Here is a 14,210-nt window from a genome sequence, read left to right on the forward strand (position 1 = left end):
GTAGCCAGTGGTTTGGCGCCCCTGTGTGTCTGTGTGTCTGTGTGTGTGTGGGGGGGGGGCCCACACACACACACACACACACACACACACACACACACACACACACACACACACACACACACACAGATAAAACATAAGGATTGTACATTAACACAAAGCTGTTGTACAGCCCGTATCTAAATGCAATATTGCCGTGCAAAATATCACAATACTATGCTGGAAACAATAAATGAAAAGCTGAAAGATGCGTTTTTGTGTTAACTAATTATTGTTAAAAGGAAATATCACAGTGATTTAGTGGCCATTAAATTTGCAAATTAATGATGATTCATTTCAGAAATTGTGAGTTTCCTCCCCTACAGTTTGTAAGTTATAGGTATCGTTATTGATGGTCCTGTATTTACTGGATATCTGATCGATACCAAAATTTGCAGTATCGCACTAGAAGAAGACGAAGTGGAAGATATGATGTGGTTTTATTTTTCACCGGTTCAGGGGGCGGCGGGGTACTTAAGCGCACTCCTGTGCCTGCGCGACCCTTCAGGTAAGAAGAACGACAGCGTGGACTACTTTTGTAGGACTAGGAAATATTGGCGGAGTGAGACCTCTTCCCTTTTATCTGCTACAAGACAGCCAGGCAGGAGACCTCAGACGTTCATCCGTGGTCTAACCTTTATCCTTGTTATTTTGCAAGCAGCACCATGTTTGCTGTCAGAAATGCACTTCGCCTCGGCTCCAGGTTATTCATCCCTGCGGTGACAAGAAGAGGCTGTGCCGGAGCTGCCATCCCCATAGACGACGTAGTGAACGGACTCACAGAGGAGCAGATACAGGTTAGCCACACTAGCTAGCTAATGCTAGCAAAACAAAGTGCACACTTGTGTCTGTGCGTGTCAACCGCAGGCATTAAAACAATCACATACTCTCAGAGACCAACATTTTTAGTGTGTTGTATAGTTTTGTGAATTTTAAGGGCAATAAAAGAAGACAGTTTTGCGAGGACACCGTCCCCCGTTACGTGATGACATAAGTTAGCTAACAGCTACAAATTAAATGAAAAAAATCAAAAGCTACCGACTAATACTCGATTAATTTATCTAATTACATTTATCTAATTAGAAAATGGTCTATTTAACTAATTTTACTAGTTACATTATTAAACAATTTTATTAAATTTCCACGTATGACTTTACAAAGTAGGTTGTGGTAATAAATGGTAGTAATGGAGTGACTGATGCCGACATTGGTTTACAGTCGATATTAAATCAAATCAAAGGTGACTGCAGGCCGGGTATATTTTTGCGCAAAGTGAAGGAGACTGGACCCGAGGCTGCAAGGAGAGCAGGGGGTGGGTGGGGTTCATATACAGGATTTGATTGGATGGAAGGAGTTGTCTCAGATCCCAGACCTTTTATAAAGTCAAATATACATGCAATGCCAGTTAAAACATTTCAGTATGATTGGGCAAACAACACGTCCACCTGTAAATCAAACAACACACTTACCTCCATCTCTATGGAACGCCAGGACTGCCATAATGAATTAATTAAATACACCATTAAATAATTAATTAAATGTGGCAATAATTAATTAAAATTGGAATTAATTAATTAAATAAATAGTTATGACACATGTAATTAATTAATTATTGACACATTTAATTAATTATTTATGTATTTCACATTTTAATTAATTATTGACACATTTAATTAATTATTGACACATTTAATTAATTATTTAATGATATATTTATTTATTTCATTTTGGCAGTCCTGACGCCTGGCTCTCGTCATGAAATAATTTTATCTGTCAGCCTCACCCATCAAACTCAGGGGGCGGGGTTAACGCTGCCCATGCAGCTTCTCTAACATTTGATTGGTTGCCGTGCAAAGTAAGTCAAAACAGGTCGATCCTAGATAATCGATTGCTTGTGTAGACTTGGGGCAGCCAGGTATCCCAGAATGCAGATCAAATCACAGGCCGTTTTTCTGTCACCAGCTACACTTTTAACAGTGTTTTAGCTGCGAATGTCGCGCCGTAATCTTCACATGTCTGGTCAGGTTGTCAACATAGAACATGTTTGCAAAAGTGCTCAGATGTTTTCAGAGATTTCACTAGCTCTGCTAACAGTTAGCATGCAGAGTGCACCGAGGGGGTACATTAACCGGTTTGTTTACATATTCCACTCTCCGTGTTCCACATGTTGCATTCGCAGATTCTCATTTTCACCGAACGATCGTCTCTTTCCGCCTGGTCTTGTGTCTCTGTGCTTCTGTAACATAAAGAACGAGCTGACATTTTTCTCACGAAACCAGCGATCAGCTCAGCAGACCCTCAGTTTACCTGCATGCATCCTCCTCCTCATCTGTCAGCTGTTTAACACCTGCTGCTAATTCAAGAAACAGCCTAGTTACCTGGTGATAGTCACAGTTTAACTGCACAAGATAAGTAAATATAGTATTTTCCCCGAGCGCAGAGCTGCTGGAGCTTGTTTCCTTACAGAGCACTTTATAGGCGAACAGCTTCATCAGCGGCTGATGTCCAATCACCAGCACACAGCTTTCAAACCTCAGCTGAGTTTTAGCTCTCAGTGGTTAAACGCTGGACTTCATTCACTCAGGTTCTGTCTGTCAGGTCACGTTTACTTCGCTGTTTTATTTACAACTGAGCAAATCGGTTTGGCTGAGGTTAAAGTTACGTTTCATAACTGCATAGTTTCACAGACGTTTAATGGTTCACTGGCACATGTGTTAGACTGAACTATCATCTAAATATCATCTGTTTTTTAATAGTTATTCAACTGTATTCTAAGCACCAGCTGTCTGTTAGAATGTGATTTTTTTTCTCTCTCTGTTGGCAGAGGTATAAAAATGCGCAGGAAAATCTGACGTGCATGGCGAACTTCACCGACGATATTTAGGGAGGAATAAACACACATCAAACATAAATGAACCATTTGCCTGTCTCCATAATTGAGAGCATTTTCTCTTCTTATGTCAACACTCTCTCTCTCTCTTTTTTTTTTTTTTTTTTTTTGCTTTTTCGGTCATGTTATGTTTACCTGTCAAAGGCTTGTTACAAACTATGAAACACATTGTGCAGACTTCTGGATGTTAGAAGAAAACGAATACTGCTCATGAATGAGACTAAAGGCAGGAAGGTGTCCTTTAAAACTAAACATGTTAATAGGACCTCCCTGTTTATATCATAGTTTATGATATAGCACGTGTATTTCAGTAATAGCCTGCTGAGGCCACTATACGTGCTGGCCTCATATCAAATGTGAAGGCAGACTGAGTCTATGTTTGACGTTTTTTATATCTAATCTTCCTTTTCAAACATTTAAACAGCAGCGAGTCTGCAGCTGAGGGAATACAAATTCAAATTGTCGGAACAGGTTTGCTCGTTTCTTGGATTCATTTGGTGATTTATTAAATGTATAACTGTGTGGTGGGGCGTGGTCTGCGGTGCCGTGCAGGGAGGGCGGACGCACCTGCACGGCATCCTTAATCACGCCCGCCTAGTTAAAAACACGGGGACTGAGGGGTTTGGGGGTGTTGTGGTGTGGTGAGATGTAAATAAAGATGACTCTGAACGTTGCTCCGTGGTCCCGCCGTGTCTTATTCACGCCACATTGGTGCCGAAACCCAGGAGGCAGCACGGCGGGTCCATATCGGAGCCAGGGAATGGAGGAGCTGGCCCAGAGGGTGGCCGAAATGGCGGCCGCCCAGCGGGAGCAGGCGGCGGAGGTGCGTCGCCAGCAGGAAGAGCTGCAGGACCAGTCCGAGCGGCACCTGGAAAGGATTGGGGAGCTGGCGGCGCTGCTCTGGGCCTGGGCGCCACCCCCACAGGTGTGTCCCGAGGACAGTGAAGCGGTGGAGGAGCCGCGTGAGGCACCTCAGCAGCCGGAGGTGGCAGACGAGGCGCGCGGGGATCTGCGCCTGCCGGAGGAGGGGGAACAGCCAGGTGAAGGGCTGCTCCTGCCGGGAGTGGTGGATGAGCCGCTCCAACCGGAGGCGGCAGACGAGGTGCGCGAGGGTCTGCGCCGGTTGGAGAAAGAGGAGCTGCACGAGGGGCTGCTCGAGCCGGGAGTGGCGGCGGAGGGAGCAGTAGTGACGGAGGCGTCGCGCTATGGGCTGCTCCAGCAGGGAGCGACAGCGGTGACAGAGGGGCCGCGCAAGGAGCTGGAGGTCCCAGTGCCAGGGGAGCTTCCTCGAGTGGAACTGGCGAGCGAGGCGGGCGCCACGCTTGAGATCGCCGTGCTCGCCAGACCGGCCTCACCACCACCAGAGGCCTGTACACGCCACACCTCTGCCCAGCCACCTGTGAGCTGGGGCTCACGCTTGTGCCGGCCGCGCCGGGTGCACCTGTCACGTGTCCGACTTCCGAACCAGCTTTGCCTGCGCCGCTGGATTCGCGGGCGGCCGCCTGAACTCGCACCTCCCCGTCGCTTGGCCGGGGCCTGGGGGTGCCAGCTGTCCGGGCTGATTCCCTCTCCCACTGGCGGTGGGGGAGTAGGTTCGGCCGGATGGCTCCCCGGCCTCAATCGGGCGATGGGGGTATGTGGTGGGGCGTGGGTGCAGGGAGGGCGGACGCACCTGCACGGCATCCTTAATCACGCCCGCCTAGTTAAAAACACGGGGACTGAGGGGTTTGGGGGTGTTGTGGTGTGGTGAGATGTAAATAAAGATGACTCTGAACGTTGCTCCGTGGTCCCGCCGTGTCTTATTCACGCCACAAACTGTTATTCTAATCTGCTGCTGAGTCTCTTACACTTTTCTTTATGCTGTATATTTTCACGTCTCTGGAATAGTTGGCAGTTAGATAGTCAGCTGGGAAACTTTGTGTTAACTCATGGAGCTGAGGATATCGTGGATATGCTGACCTCGCTGCGTGGTGTACAGAGCGAGGTCAGCATGATTAATATTCACAATAAAAATATTAGCCGAACATCATGAAGTCTGTATGTGTTTCATAGTGTCGAACAACCTTTGTACAGTTAAAGCCAGCAGTTACTACATGACGGAAACACCAACGTTATCTCTTTTATGTGTTTATACACAGGTCACGCTGATTACTGAACAAAAACCCAAAGATCAGATGTTAAACAGATTTATTTGCTCTCTCTCCTCCTTAAACATGTTTTTAATGTTAGTTATAATTCAGAATTGGCGACTGAAACACGTAGGACACATAAGAACATCAGGAAATAAAACATCGATAAATATAACCTCAGTAAAAGAAGTCAGCGGGGGTTACTACAGCTGTGTACCGGGGCCTGCGCTTTGTCGGTGGGATTGCTTGCGAGGCGAGCGGGTCTATCCCACGCTTTGCCGTGAGACTGGGATGACATCTCCGAAATCATCGAAACACTTTTGCAAAGAGGCTGTATCTTGACAAACCGACCAGACACATGAAGATTAAACCACTACATTCTCGGCTAAAAAAATATTAAAACGGTATTTGGTAACACACAAACAGGGTTTTTCAAAGCTCAGTTCTGTTAGCTTCCACATGCCGGTTGTTGTGTGCTAGAAACAATGGCCACCAGGCCAAAGCAATGGTTTTGACTCGATCAGCGTTAACCCCGCCCCCTGAGTTTGATGGGTGAGGCTGACAGATAAAATTATTTCATGATGAGAGCCAGGCGCCAAGACTGCCAAAATGAAATAAATAAATATATCATTAAATAATTAATTAAATGTGTCAATAATTAATTAAATGTGTCAATAATTAATTAAAATGTGAAATACATAAATAATTAATTAAATATGTCAATAATTAATTAATTAAATGTGTCAATAATTAATTAAAACGTGAAATACATAAATAATTAATTAAATGTGTCAATAATTAATTAATTACATATATCATAACTATTTATTTAATTAATTAATTCCAATTTTAATTAATTATTGCCACATTTAATTAATTATTTAATGGTGTATTTAATTAATTCATTATGGCAGTCCTGGCGTTCCATACATCTCCAGGCAGGTGAAAAGCTTTCTCAAGCCGTCACTTTATGATCTTCATCCTCCCAGCACAGTCATTACAGGTATGGTTTTTTGCTAAGTAATTGTTTTACGTCCTTTCCACAGCTGAGGCAAACAGTTCGCAAATTCTTTGTAGAAAAACTTGCACCTCATGCCGACGAGATCGATAAGAAGAACGAGTTCCCAGGAATGCGGGTGAGTTGAAATGCACAAGTGACAAAATTCAGAAAGTTGTAGCTGATGTACCAAGTAGTAATGGAACTTGGGGACAGTACTTCTAGGTGGTAAAAGAAAACAACACATTGTTGATACATCTGTTGACATTCCTTACTTGCTGTATCCTGCACCACCACTTCTGAGTATCGTAAGCAATCCAGTGAGCTCAGCTGGCTTTTCTAAAGGAATCGGCATTGCTTTTTGAGCACGGGGCGATCGTGGCTCAAGAGTTGGGAGTTCGCCTTGTAATCGGAAGGTTGCCGGTTCGAGCCCCGGCTTGGACAGTCTTGGTCGTTGTGTCCTTGGGCAAGACACTTCACCCGTTGCCTACTGGTGGTGGTCAGAGGGCCCGGTGGCGCCAGTGTCCGGCAGCCTCGCCTCTGTCAGTGCGCCCCAGGGTGGCTGTGGCTACAATGTAGCTTGCCATCACCAGTGTGTGAATGTGTGCGTGAATGGGTGGATGACTGGATATGTAAAGCGCTTTGGGGTCCTTAGGGACTAGTAAAGCGCTATATAAATACAGGCCATTTACCATTTAAAAAAGCACTTTTATATCTAATCATATCGGAAAATGTGGTTGTCAAAAGCTTACTGTACTTTCAACGATTTCTTTAAGCTGTTCTTTTTCTAGGGTGGAGCGATTGTAAAGCATACATCTTTAATAACTTTAAAAAACAAGAATTTGGCTCACAAGTTTGAATTTATTTTGGATTTTCTCTAATCCACACAGGCTCAAAAGTACATGTATAGGCTCAAATATATACATAAACCACTGCTAAAACTTGGTTTGGAGCAGGGGCTTCTTTTCAGGGGATTCCAGTTCAGGCTTGAGCTTTGGTGGTTTCTGGGTTGTTCCTGAACCTCCTAACTAGTTTCCTCTCATCTTGGGTGACAGTTTGGGTCTTCTTCCAGAACTTGGCAAAGTTGTGACACATCCAATTTACTTCTACCTGCATGCAACTGTGTGAACTGACGAATCTGCAATTACTTACAAGTCATTTCTGAGCATTGGTCAAGCCAATGAGTGGAGAATCAAACAAATCCTCTTTGTGCTGCCACAGGAAAACAACCACTTGTATTTTTTAAGTCTCTAAAGATGCTGTACAAGCATTCCTGGAAAGAGAACAGTTCAAAGAAATCATTAAAAGACCAAATTTGTCGTGACGTTCATGCCCATGATGACTGTATGTAAACATCTGACCACAGCTGCATGACACCAATATATGTATATATAGCTAATATCGGCTGTTACTATTGGTTGAGCTCTAGTAGATATGCATGTTCAACTGTACCTCCAGTGTATTGTTTCTACTAACTTTCTGCTTTCCCTCTTAAACAGGATTTTTGGATAGAAATGGGGACGATGGGACTTCTTGGCGTCACTGCTCCAGGTGTGACAGCTGTGATTTTTATGTAGCAGGCAGTTCATACAGTTACAGTTATGTCTAACACATATTTTATGGTTCATATCAAGGCATAAAGGTTTCTATTTTTTTTTTTTTTAGCTGTTATTAGGCGAGTTTACACTCAGCTCACACTGTATATCCCTTTCAGTGGAATGTGGAGGCACAGGATTGGGCTATCTAGATCATATAATTGTGATGGAGGAGCTGTCACGAGTGTCAGCAGCCGTCGGTCTCAGTTATGGCGCCCACTCTAACCTTTGCGTTAACCAGCTGGTACGCCACGCCAATGAAAAGCAGAAGGAGAAGTATATGACGAAGGTCAGGATCAAACAATTCATGTTTAAATATTATCGAAAAACATTGAACGTAATGAGCTTGTTTACTTATTTCATTAATCGTGTTATTTCCTTTGCCAGTTACTGACAGGAGAACATGTTGGAGCCCTGGCAATGAGTGAGCCCAATGCTGGCTCTGATGTTGTGTCAATGAAACTCAGAGCAAAGAAAGAAGGTAAGACGCCCAAACTGTGACTCACTTCTCTGTGGTAATGATAAATGTTCAGCTTAATCATACATCCAGTATGTGGAGCACATAAATAAGATCTGCTATTAGCTTTCTTGGTCTTACAGATCTGTGTGTTTGTTTTGTGTTTGTTTTTTGTACTCTTGGTCCGCTTTGCCAGTGTCACGTAGCTTTATTTGTGTGTTTATTGAGTGCTATTAATATCAAGGACTTTAGAAGAAGAAGGATTAATTATTCTATTATTTTGTTCACCTCAAAATCATTAATATCTGAATGCATTATTACATAAGAACATCTTCTGAAAGCTATTATCATGGTATGTTAATAGATATGTGTTGGACACTCTCTTGATGGGGGGGGGGGAGAGAGTTTTCAGGGCTTTATTAGCTCAGGGTTTGACAGAAATGCTATTGGCATTTACCACACTGAAAATGTACAAATGAGTCAGACTCAGCAAGGTGTCGTGTGTGTGCTGCATGGCCAGATTGTGAGTATGAGCTGCTTATAGAGGCATAAAATTTGACTGTGTTGTTTATCTGAAAACATTATTTTGATAGTTAATAAGATGTGACAGCAGCAACAAAAAGTCGGGCTTTTTTAAAATGGAGTTTGTGAGGTTATAGACTGTATTATGTAAGTATTGAAGTTAAAAGCTTTTTTTTTTTGCGTATGTCATAAACAAGTTATGAATAGAACTATTTGAGCTGCTGTTTTCGTAGCCTTGTTAGCACCATCAGCTCACAGGAAGACAGTTTTGTACCTGCATCAGATTTCTACCTGGTACTTCCTGCCACAGTGCTTGTTAGTTTAGCTGCTGATTCTAAATTGGCAATAGGTGAATGTGTTGTTCAGTTTCACTGATTCAGCCTCCTGATGGAGTGATAACCTGTACAGATTGCACCCCACTGCTTGCTCAGGGACTGCTGGGGTGGGTTCAAGCTGTGGTGAAGAACATGGATGAATTACTTTTGCTGCCTGGTGCGACATTCGGGGATGGGGAGAAAATTTTCACTGCTGTGAAGCAAAGTTCTCACATGTCTTTGATAGGTTTGTCTCCTTGCAGTGGATGCAGGCAGTGGTTTTTTTTTTTTTTTTATACATAGACTGTATATAAAAGATCAACATAGCTACCATGAGGTCACTCATTGGTGAAGTGATGAGGCAGTGGTGGATCTGATCAAGACCCTGAGGGAAATATGCACACTAACCCTCATCCTAAAGCATACCCTGTGTTATCTTCCTTCTGGACACAAATGGGGAAGATTATTTGTAAAATGTATCGTATTTTATTCATTAAGACTTGAAACTACAAACTAAGAACATAAACTCATTATAAAACATTGTTAATGAAGTCATGGATCAAGGGAGCCGAAGCACTGTACTCCAATGGGCCTCTGTACAGTCAAAGTCGCTGTCTGCTTGCCATTTGAAATAATGCAGGTTTGAGGCACTTCACTTTTCAAACTCAAATGCCATGTCCATCTTTTATATACAGTCTATTGTGTATATTTGGCTGAATGACGAGCAGTTTTTCCACTTCAAACTTCAACATAAATAGAAATATTAGAGGTTGTGTGCATAAAAGTTTTAGGACTGTCCATGAAGAGCTTGGCATAAGCCAAAGGCATCAACAAGACCAAAATGCCAAGCACCTATACTGCCCAAGGCCGGTGAAAACAAATGCAAATATATACAAACATGAATTCCAGCAGGAAAATGTGATGCCTTAACAGCAAAAAGATGTGAAGTGACAGTATCTACTGGCAGGCCTAAGAGAACCAAAATAGTATCAGTGCCTTTTGTTTTTTTTAATTTTTTAAATTTTTTTTATGACAATATCAAATGTCAAATCCTCAAAATTACCAGCTGCACAGCTCTCTAGTGCTTCCACACATGCGCCACTTGGTGAAAGAATCATTGCCATCAGGTGTAAGCCATGAGGTTTGGAGGCAGCATTCATGCTTTGTAAGTACTGCCTTTCAAGCTGTGGGTGATTGTCAGTATTTTGACAAAGCCCAGAGAGAATTTTTAAGTTGTTGGAAAATGCAGTGCCCTGAAATTGTTATATTACAAAGTAACTACTATATGAACATAATCTTTTCACAGGAGACTATTACGTTCTGAATGGAAACAAGTTCTGGATCACGAATGGCCCGGATGCCGATGTGCTTATTGTGTATGCCAAAACGGATCCCGAGGCCTATCAAAAAGGCATCACAGCTTTCATTGTCGAAAAGGTAAATTCAGTAAAAGAAGGTGTACTAATAATAAACAAGTGTCTTTATTTGTGCATTTATATATACGCTTTGTGTAGGGAACACCGGGATTCTCGACCGCACAGAAGCTCGACAAACTCGGCATGAGAGGCTCAAGCACCTGTGAGCTCATCTTTGAAGACTGCAAAATCCCAGGTGTGCCTCACTATGCATTGTTACTTTATGTCATCCTAATGCAAACTGATTGTCTTTTATCAGCGTGGAATTTATTTTGTTTTCGTTTCTCCTGTCTTTTATAGCGGAGAACATCCTGGGTCCATTAAACAAAGGCGTGTATGTGATGATGAGCGGCTTAGATCTGGAGCGACTGGTGCTTGCATCTGGACCTATTGGGTAAGGTTCACCAGAAGAGGTTGGCTGGTTGGTTTACACTGATGTCAAGTTATATCTAATCACATATACATGTTGATTTAATTAGAAATGACCAAGTATTTTAGTACATAAATGCTGTATCCAGTGATTCTGTGAGTGTGTGCTTCAGCTTTGAAAGTTACTGGACTTGGTGTGCGAGAAGTTGGTTTATGTGTTGTTCATTAGCATGCTGAGCCTGGACTGACACAGCCATTTTCCACTATTACCTGCTCAGGTTGGCTCAGCTCCACTTGGTTTTTAGGGTTTTCCATTAAGTGGTAGCACCTGGTACTAGCCACCTTTTTAGTACCCACTTGGCTGAGATTCCAAGTGATCTGAGGCAATCCAAAAATGTGACTTCAACTGACTGCATGCCACCGATTGGCTAGTCAGTGGCATCACGTGATGCGGCCGTTTTTAAAGCCCAGTAAGAAAGAAAATGGCTGCACAAAACGCAACACTGTGGCCCGCGAGTTGGACGAAAAGCTATACACCGAGCAGCAGGTATATACCGCTGCCTCAACGCCCTCCTTTGTTGTGGTGTTCATGTCGCACACATGACGTCACCGGACTTTTTCCCGTGTTGCCGTAACGACTCCATGCACATTAGGTGTTTGCCCATGCTGACTTTGATGAAGTGATATTTTGTGCCGTTTCAAAGCTGAAATTTCACGTCTCTGTATAGTGGTTAATTTAAGTTCATTTGATTTGCAGTATTTGATTGGCTAATGCAGGAACTCCTTTTATATCATGGGCCACATACAGCTCACCTTAATCTTAAGTGGCCCAGACCAATGAAACTACATGATAAACATGTACAATTACAGAAAAGTTCTGGTAGTTCATTGGCCAGACTGTCCTGTAATTTAAATTTAGTTAAACATGTTTAACATATATTTTTTGAATGTTGTCCTATAACCTTAGAGATGTGACACATTTCATTTAATGTGACATCCTCATATTGTGTTTCAGCATCATGCAGGCGGTTCTGGATGCTGCTATTCCCTATCTGCATGTCAGAGAGGCTTTCGGACAGAAGATCGGACACTTTCAGGTTTTGCCTTCATTTTTCACTTTCCTCAGAGAATAAAAATTCAAATATTTTGACGGCCATTGTGTTTAATGATTTGTTTAATTCACGTTTACTCAAGTCAGACTGACCTGATGTTCATCTGTTTGACAGCTGATGCAAGGGAAGATGGCTGACATGTACACCAGGCTGAGCGCCTGTCGGCAGTATTTGTACAGTGTTGCACGTGCTTGTGACAGAGGACACTTCAGCGCAAAGGTGAGAAGATTTGTAATCACGTCTGCTTCTGCAGCACTCAGTCAGTCACTTTAGCCAAGAAGTTTCCTAAATTCATATCCTGTATAATGGCCCCTTTTAAGCATTAAATAAGAATTTTATAGAAAATGTTGTAATATATAATCTTTTGTTGGATCCTAAAGGTTCTCATTTTCAAGTCTGCATCCAGTTACTTGTTTTTTTTCTTTCCGTAGAGACTTTCTTGTCTAACTCAGTGACTGTGATGCTTTGTGTGTTTGCAGGATTGTGCTGGAGTGATCCTGTATTGTGCTGAGAATGCCACTCAGGTTGCTTTGGATGGGATTCAATGTTTGGGTGAGTGCCAAGAACCAGAGCTGAAATGAAATGAGAGTAGATTCTTAAACTGAGGAAATTGTCATGATTTAATCAATGTGCAAACAACATATTTCAGGTTACAACCAACACACAGCTGTTAGGAAGGTCTAGTTAACAGAAAGAAAGTTCATAGTAAAATGAGGGATTTCCCCTAAAGCCAGTTTCACACGTAGGCTATAGCTGAGCTTTTCTCGGCTTCACCCAGCAAAACTGCACAAAACAAAGATGTCTGTAGCAGTCAGATTATTCATTAAATGAGTGTAACCTTGTTAGTTTACTTGAAAAAGAGTCGAGTGTAGGTCACATGTCTGACTTCTTGCAAATTATTTGCAGACCCTGTTAAACCAGCTGGAGGATTTCTAGTACTGAGAATGTGCCTGAAACACATATTTTTCCTGTTGTGAGAGGGCAGCACTGTGATCTGTTACCAGCTTAGTTCGCCCGACAATTTGTGGAGTTCATGTGTAAAAACCTCTTACTAATTAGTTGATGTGATAACCCCTTATCCATTACACTGATTCTTTCCTAATAAACCGCAACAACAGTCTGACTTGTTTTAATCCGTTCTGCTCTGACAGTCACTGGCTGCTGGAGCTGACGTAGATCTATAGAATTTATTTGCTGAGGTGCCTATATGAAGTCACTTTTTCATTCATTTTGTTTTGGAGACATAGATATCTGATATTCCAACATGGTTTTTGTTGATTAACAGATGGCCACCCTTGAGCTCTGTTACTACTCGGTAACTTTGCACTAACATCTTTATGTCCTTTGTCAGGTGGCAATGGCTACATCAATGACTACCCACTGGGGCGATTTCTGCGTGACGCAAAGCTGTATGAAATTGGTGCCGGGACAAGTGAAGTTCGCAGACTCATCATTGGACGAGCCTTCAACTCCTTGTTCAAATAAAGCTGAGGGGGTGATCACCAAAAGACTGCGAGTGGTTTGCTGTGGATGATAAAAGTTATTCACACACACAAGGCCTTACTCTACAAAAGAACTTGTCACCAAGGATTTTGATTAGTTTCAGTCAAAACAGATCATTATGAAATTGTGATATTAGAACTCGACATAATGAAAAGCAATTTTAACTACATTAAGTGGCCTTTATGTGACTTTTTTTAGCTACAGTACAAAAATGTTCGTATTCTCCAACCAGGTAGCAAGAAGTTGCTGTGAAATCTGTTGATAAAGGCCCAATCATTTTGGTGATTGGTCACTGAAATGTGTATTCCTTGTGTGGTTGCTGGAGGTTACTGGCAGTCGCTGGTCACAGAGAGGTATACACTAAAAACCCTTCAGCCAACATGTTTCAAATTGTGCAACTTTTACACTCACTGGCTGCATTGAAGAACCGTGTATCATATAGGGGCTCAGTGTTACCTCACTTATTATCACTACAGTTTAAAAAAACAAGTCTGATGACGTTGCCGCCATCATTGTCTGAATTTTCTTGATTTGTAAGTGTGAAATCGAATCTAACTGTAGTTCAGATCTTCAGAAACATGATTTCAAAGCAAACTGAAATATGTGAAAAGGGCAAATGTCTGTCAGCGCTCTGCTAGCATTTGTTTCTTTTTGGGAGCATATGTCACTGTTTGTATACAATAAAAATCAGTCTGTAGAAATCTCTCAGATTTGTCTTCCTTTCTGCAAAGAATTATGTAGTTGTACATTGTGAACGTGTATGAAATGAAATCTTATAAAATAAAAATTGTAATTTTCTATTTCTGTCTGTGTTTATTGCACACATTTATGAAAGATTTGTAATCCACGTTCCATGAACTTTTTTTCTCCT

General features: G+C 42.2%; 1 protein-coding gene across 1 annotated transcript; it reads left to right on the forward strand.

Moving 5' to 3' along the window:
• The first annotated feature begins 483 nt into the window (after positions 1-483).
• Positions 484-14,139, forward strand: ivd (isovaleryl-CoA dehydrogenase). The gene is made up of 13 exons (XM_080294002.1): positions 484-544; positions 698-833; positions 6,102-6,191; positions 7,552-7,603; positions 7,767-7,936; positions 8,035-8,128; positions 10,247-10,377; positions 10,455-10,551; positions 10,656-10,749; positions 11,740-11,821; positions 11,951-12,055; positions 12,316-12,388; positions 13,188-14,139. Exons 2-13 carry the CDS (start codon positions 702-704, stop codon positions 13,319-13,321), a joined length of 1,254 nt encoding a protein of 417 aa, XP_080150128.1. The 5' UTR covers positions 484-544; positions 698-701; the 3' UTR covers positions 13,322-14,139.
• Positions 14,140-14,210: the final 71 nt, after the last annotated feature.

Source organism: Astatotilapia calliptera, chromosome 19 (genome assembly GCF_964374335.1).
Source record: "Astatotilapia calliptera chromosome 19, fAstCal68.1, whole genome shotgun sequence".
Classification (NCBI taxonomy): Eukaryota; Metazoa; Chordata; class Actinopteri; order Cichliformes; family Cichlidae; genus Astatotilapia; species Astatotilapia calliptera.